The sequence below is a fragment of the Lactuca saligna genome, chromosome 4, assembly GCF_052625555.1.
Source record: "Lactuca saligna cultivar CGN05327 chromosome 4, ASM5262555v1, whole genome shotgun sequence".
Classification (NCBI taxonomy): domain Eukaryota; kingdom Viridiplantae; phylum Streptophyta; class Magnoliopsida; order Asterales; family Asteraceae; genus Lactuca; species Lactuca saligna.
In genome coordinates, this window is record NC_136420.1 from 279,705,903 (window position 1) to 279,713,184 (window position 7,282).

The window sequence follows — 7,282 nt, forward strand, 5'->3', positions numbered from 1 at the left end:
CAATTGAGAACAAGGTTGGTATGCTCACATCTGACTAGCATTAGATCCAAGTTGGACAAACAATCTTCAAAAGAGGGCTCGAAAACCGAGAAGTTATCTATAAAAACCTCCATAAACTTCTCGATCATATCATGAAAGATATCCATCATGCACCTTTGGAAAGTAGTTGGTGCATTTCATAACCCAAAAGACATGCGTCTATATGCAAATGTTCCACTCAAGCATGTAAAAGTGGTCTTCTCTTAGTCTTGTGGGTCGATTGGAATTTGAAAGTACCCCCGAAAACCCATCGAGAAAACAATAATATAGATGACCGGAAAGCCTCTCGAGCATTTGGTCGATAAATGGCAAGGGAAAGTGATCCTTGCATGTGGCCTCATTTAGTTTTCGATAGTCGATGCAGAGACGCCACCTGGTTACCGTCCTCATTGGAATTAATTCATTATTTTCATTAGCCACTATTGTCATACCTCCTTTCTTTGGAACCACTTGGACCGGAATCACCAATGGGCTATCGAAGATCGAATAAATGATTCCGGAATCTAGTAGTTTCACCACCTCCTTTTTCACAACTTCTTGCATGTTCGGGTTGAGTCTTCTTTGGTGTTGTACTATAGCTTGATCCATATTCTAAGTTGATTTTGTGGGAACAATAGTTCGGAGTAATTCCCTTGATGCCGGTTATCTTCCATGCTATAGCACCTTGCCTCTTCTTTAGTACACCCACAAGGCTTTCTTTCTCATGTCTGGCCAAATCAGCAGTTATAACTATCGGTTTTTGTTGGCCATCTTCAAGAAATGCGTACTCCAAGTGATCTAGTAGTGCTTTAAGCTCAGTTTTTGTGTTCTGAATGTTGAGCACATCGAGTCCAGTGAGGGGACTCGTTAAGTCTGGGGTAATATTCGTGACTGTTCGGGGTTCTTTGAATGGACTCGCCGAGTTGGTCGAGGCTAATCGGCGAATCAAGTTTTCTAAATTTCTGATCAAATCGTTATAATCGGCTTCCTCGAGCAGTCTCTCTATTTCCATTAGGTCCCTTTCAACATCAAATTCTTCTTCAAATGTGATGGTGGACTTGTTTGGCTCATCTTCATTCCAATCTTCCAATAATTCTTCCAACATGTCAATCGAAAATGTCATGTCGTCACTACTCCTTGCATACTTCATAGCTTGATCAACTTCAAAACTGACTGATTCGTCTCCTACCCGAAGGGTAAGTTTAGAATCTCGCATGTCGACGATAACACTTGTTGTATTAAGAAAAGGTCTTCCGAGTATGATCAGGACTTGGGGTTCCGCTTCCATGTCTAAAACTATAAAGTTTGCGGGGAACATGAACTTTTTCACTTTCACCAAGAGATCATCACATATTCCCCTAGAGAATGTAACCATCTTGTTAGCTAGGTGAATTGCCATACGAATGGGCCTTGGCTCTGGAAGATCTAACTTTTTGAAAAACGAGTAAGGCATGAGATTTACACTTTCCCCTGAATCAGCCAATGCATAAATGGTAGCTAAGTTTCCAAATTCGCAGGGCAATGTTAAGCTTCCCGGATCACCTTTCTTCTTAGGAAGTTTGTTCAATATAGCAGCTGAACAGTTCTCGTTTAGGACCACCTTCTTTACTTCTTCAATCTTTTTCCTATTAGTTAGAAGCTCTTTGAGGAATTTTTCATATTTTGGCATTTGTGCAACCGCTTCTATGAATGGCATATTGATCTGAAGAGCTTTTATGTGTTCCAGAAACTTCTGGTAGTCTACTTCGTTTTTTTCTTGTCTAGCTCGAGCCAGAAAGGGAAGTGGAGGCTGATATGGCTTAACCGGAGGCTGGTTTTTTTGTTCAGCCGGGGGACTCTTCGAGTCCATATCATTGACTCAGCGAGTCAAGTCGGGATTCTATGTTTCTGCATGTTCTTCTTTATCCTCATGCACCAGTTCAGGATCTTCATGCTAAATAGGAGTCAGAAGGGTTATAATCTTCCCACTACTAGTTGTGACAATATTTATATGTGCACCTTTCGGGTTGCTTTTGGTATTGCTCAGAAGTCCACCTGGTCATCTCTCATTCACTTGTTGTGCAAGTTGGCCCAGCTGTTTTTCTCTGTTGAGAATAGATGCTTGTTGATTCCTAAGTAAAGCTTATTGATCTTTTATCATAAGTTGGTGTTCTCTCAACATATTTTGTTGATTTTTAATTGTAGCATCGGTATCATTGTGTCTTTTCTCGGATGCGGCTACAAATCTTGTAAGCATATCTTCCAAATCTGATTTCTTTTCATGTATCGGTTCCTCCTTTTGGTAAAAACCTCTATCTTTTTGCTTATACTTTTCTTCCCTTGTCTTTTTGTACTCATCATATCGTAGCCATTCTTTCCTCATTTTTCGCCAATTATCATCAAATCTTTCACCAAGTTGAATAGCACACTTGTACCTTCTGGTTCCCATTCTCATCAAGATCACAATCTTTTGTAAGGTGAGGTCCTCTATAGTTTTCACATCCTACCCTAATAGCATGGATGGATTGGTCCATCTTAGTCCATGCTTTCCAACTTTTCCATCATTGCTGCCATGTCATCGGTAATGGAATTTACCGCCCCTCGAGTCAAGTCATTCCTTCAGTTATGGTATTCTCTAGAGTGCTTAGAGAATTCTTCAATTAGCTCTTTGATCACCGGGGGTGCCTTCTTTGTGAGGGGTCCTTGCGAGTCAAGGAGCTGCCTAGTTGTTACATTGACTCCATCATAGAAAATGGAGACTTCTTGTTGGCTATTAAGGTCATGATGTGGGTAATTTCTTAGTAGACTTTTGTATCTCTCCCATGCATCATATAAGGATTCTCCAGCTTGTTGTTCAAAGTTGGCAATAGCTTTCTTCAACTTGGCTATCTTTGAGGGAGGACAAAATTTATCAATGAATTCTTCCTTCATTTTATCCCATGTAGTAATGGATCCTGGTGCTAGTGATTTTAGCCAATCCTTTGTAGCACCCTTGAATGTGACTAGAAGCATACGAGACAGCATGGTTTTGCAAGGCATATTTGAAACATTAAAATAATCAGCCACATCGTTGACCTCATCCAAATGCTTGTAAGCGTCTTCGTGATCTTTCCCGTAGAAAGGGATTTCCTTAGGTTGAGCAAGTATGTGGCCCTTTAGTTCGAAAGTAGCAGTAGCGGGAATGATGGGTTACACAAGTCCCGGGCCGGTATCATCATGTATCCTATTCTTCCATTCTCCCATGGGAACTTCATCGATGTTAGCCATAGGGTTAGCTGGTTCATCTTCAAATTCACTTTCTTCTTTGGATTCGGAGTCGTAATCGTACTCAATCTCAGTTTCTTTTGTATTATCTTCAAAAATTTTGAATTTACTTCCTTCTCTTTGTTGACTGCTGGCCTCACCTGCTTTCTTGTCCTTTTTCTTCCCAAAAACTGATTTGAGGTCTTTGAATGGTGATTTCTTCAGGGGGGTGATTGTCTTCAATTACTTTATCTTTATTTCTTCTAAGTGCGGATTTCAGGTCTTCAAATGGAGGGACAAAAGGTATGTTGGATCCTCAGGTCATGTAAACCTGAAATCAAAACAAGAAAAACGCGTAAAAAGAACAAAAATAAAATAAAATATGGAACTACGTAACAGCGATGGACTCGCCGAGTCGCTTCGATTGCACTCGGCGAGTTCAAAGCAGAACCAGAAACATTACTTACTAACTTCTAGAAATAGAAAATTAATTAAGCTTATCATAATTACTAAATTACCTAAGAAACAACTTTGTGCAAGATAAATCTCACACAAAGGATCGATAAAACTAGAGATTAGAATTAATTTTTGAACCGTTCCCCGACAACGGCGGCAAAAACTTAATGTGTGTAAACTCAACTAGTTTTAAACCTACTTTTAATTATAAAATTAACACATGAAGGCAGTGGACCTATCAATTATGGTATGGCTAAATAAGTAGCGTATCGAACTCAGGAAACAGAAAATTAAAACTAATAACTAATATTATCTAAAAGACAAGTAATGAAAATAGGGTTTTCTCTAGTTTTGCAAGACTAGAAACTTTAACTAAAACTTAACTAATCAACCAATAGCTGAAAAAACGTAAAAACAACTAAATTCAATGATCAAAAGGGTTTCTGTTTAGGTTCAACTCATTTACTCCTATGGTTAATTTTTATGTTAATGTAATAGATTAACTGTTATTGGTTACCGATTATGGTGATTAGGTTCACATTCGTTATTACCAATCCTTAAAAAATAGATTAATGTAAGCAGTTATCAAGTGACTACTAATAAACCTCCTAGTTCAATTATTCGGATTAAATAAGACTTGTAATTAGCTAATTGAATTGGTGATTCAATTAACCTCTTGTCGATGGTGTATCAATCAAGCTCACACACTAATTTACCCATTCTCTTGTTAATCCTAGTTTCATATTCATTATTCCTAGGCATGTAGCAATGTGTTCACATAAATTTATATGAGATAAGTAATCAAGATATGTTCATGCAGCTTAATTACTTAGCACTTAACAGAAAATAGTTATGGTTAATGCATAAAGGGTCTTAACAAGCTTAATTTAACAAAATCACCAATTAACAATTAATCAAAAGAGTGTATCAAACCATAGGAGCGAATTCGTCTTCCCTAAATAGAAACTAACTAATTTAGTTCACGATTTCAGTGTATGAAAACCTAAAAACGAATCTAAGTAAACCTAAAATCATTCTATGCAAAACTAAAGTGGAAAATTAACTAGATTGCCTTATTCCTTTCGAGATTAAAGGATTAGGGTTCTTCACACGTTCTTCTGATCTCCAGCAAGTACCTTAGTCGCCAAGTACGTTCTCCAAAAGCCAGAGAGATCCTTCATTCGGATTTTTGGCTTCTATTTATAGATATCTCAAAACAGGGGCTACTCGTCGAGTAGCCCACTGAATCGTCGAGTCCCTTTGTTGAATCTGTATGCGACAAGGACTTCACGTATTTCTTCGTGAACCTTCGTATGTACTCATCGAGTAGTCATCCCTACTCGCCGAGTAGCTTCATGAACCTTCGTGAACCTTCGTATGTACTCATCGAGTAGTCATCTTCCTTCTTTCTTCCATTCCCAAGCTTTTGATCGTAACTCCTGCTTCCTTTTGGTTTCGAGCTTCCCTTCTGGACTGAAAACACAATTTGAACATTATTAAGTACCTTTTTTCCATAAAATGTAAATAATTAGTTAATAAATTATATAAATCTATACTAAAAATATAGCTAAGTATGCAAATATCATGTTCCTCGATGTAAAGGATGTTCCTAAGGACAAGAAAGATAAGCTAATTAGAAATGTTAAAGCAATGAGGATCATTAGATTCACTTTTGATGAGACTAAAAGAACTTTGAGATCAATTAGATTCTTAACAAGAAAACCAAGAATCTAAATTAAATGAGAACACAAGAAAAAATCAAACAGATTTGAATGAATAATAATTCACAACCTCAGAAGAGCTCTAAGATGAACTACTATTGTAGAGGTTGCGTTAGGGTTACAATATGATGAAAGAAATTGTCAAAAAAGGTATCCAATATGATGCATGCATGCACCATTTATATTCTAACCCGAATAAACAAAACAGGACTGGACAGGCCCAGTACCATGACTATAATGGATTAACTTAATAATCCCAATGACGCAATATTCAATACCCAACATTCTCCCCCTTTTTGTCTTTGAGGCGAGAGATCACTATTGGAGTGCAATAGTTGTCTTCTTTATCGTTTTAAACAACTTTAATATGATAGCAAGAATAGTGGGATGAAATTTGATGTACCACCAAAGCATGTCATTGAAGTTCTTCTTTACAGCATCATCATTGAACTTACATCTGTTCATAATGTCCAAAATATGTTCAATGCAAACCGTGGAGAACAAATGTTTGTCAGGCAAAGCGTACAAGCACTTCAATGGAGGATTAGATCCTTTAGTGAACATCACCGTCCAATGTTCGGTGTCAATCTGGCCCATACGCATGTTATTCAAATCACTCACCTTGTCGACTAGTTTTACAGTGGGCTTACGTCTTAAAGCATTGGCAACTTCCTGATCGAGCTTTGCTACTTTGTGTATATACGACACTAACATTCGCTTGATATGAGCAAGAATGGGTTTGTATTTCTACTCATTAGTCAAAAAGTAGTTTGTCAAGACACTCCATTCATAAGGATTAAGATTCGTCAGGTCAGCAAGGAAGAACTCGTCGATCGAATCTGCAGAACCACGAGTGACTCGAAAGTTCACATTGACGAAGTCCGTTGTGCTAACTGGCTTCATTACCTTGACAGTGGTAATTTTCTGTGCACTCCAAGTCAAGTATTAAGGTTATGAGAAGGAAAGATAATAATCAATCAAGTCTCTATCAACCTTTGGATCCAGGGAGGGAACAGAGGCAATCTGCTTAAAGTAATCAAAAACAAAGCTCTCCTGGTAATTGGCATATCGAATTGAGAATCTTTTGAGTTCTCCAGATCAAAAGAGACAATCGGCTCCAGCCAGTGAGTGTTTGGAGACTCGATGGATTCCTTCAGTAATTTTTCCAACTTCCATAGTGGAAAGAGAGTTTTTCTACTTTCGAAAGTGTCATGGGCTTCTTTTTCGTTTTGTTCCCTCACTTCTTCTTCCATCGCAATCCAAGCATTTTCATCAAGCTCTTAATCCCGGGCCTTTCGTTTCAATTTATCTTCCACTGATTCTTCTTCTTCTTCTTCATCAAGAATATTTTTCCCTTTGTTTGGCTTACTTGAACCCGAATCTTCATTTCCCTTCGGTTCATTGTCGACCTTTGGTTTAACTAGTGGTGGTTGAGGTTGTTGAGGCGGAACTTGACTTTCTTCTCCCCCCTTGCTTTGGAGTGATATCCACCTCCGAAACACCTTCAATCCTTGTAAGTAAAGAAAGGGAAGGACGTAACTTGTCACCCAAATTCCTCCTGGTTGAAATGGTGAGAAAAGAGTCATGAGTTTCCAGCGGATTGTACAGAAGAGAATGAATAGTACCAACATAGCTTTTCACACTTGCTCACTCAGACTTGAGATTAGCAATCTCCTTCTGTGCTTGAGTGAGTTGAACAGATTGAACTTCATGCAAAGTGGTTTTTCGAGCAAGCTCATCCATCACCCTATTTTCCATAGCTAAGTCAACTTGGAGTTTGGAAAGAGTGGAAGAAATGGACGTCTGAAACACAGAGTTGTCAGCAGAAATATCATCCCAAAGCTTCTCAAAAGACTCACGTTCTT

At 38.3% G+C, this 7,282-nt stretch overlaps 1 protein-coding gene and 1 non-coding gene across 2 annotated transcripts; one reads left to right on the top strand and one right to left on the bottom strand.

Annotated features, from left to right (window-relative positions):
- Window positions 1–511: 511 nt before the first annotated feature.
- LOC145040697 (uncharacterized) lies at window positions 512–1,867 on the bottom strand. Its single transcript, XM_078988605.1, has one exon. It carries the CDS (start codon window positions 1,865–1,867, stop codon window positions 512–514), a length of 1,356 nt encoding a protein of 451 aa, XP_078844731.1.
- A 906-nt stretch (window positions 1,868–2,773) lies between these two features.
- Window positions 2,774–2,880, top strand: LOC145044423 (small nucleolar RNA R71). The gene has a single exon (XR_013681376.1). It is a non-coding gene; the product is annotated as a small nucleolar RNA R71 (small nucleolar RNA).
- The last annotated feature ends 4,402 nt before the right edge of the window (window positions 2,881–7,282 follow it).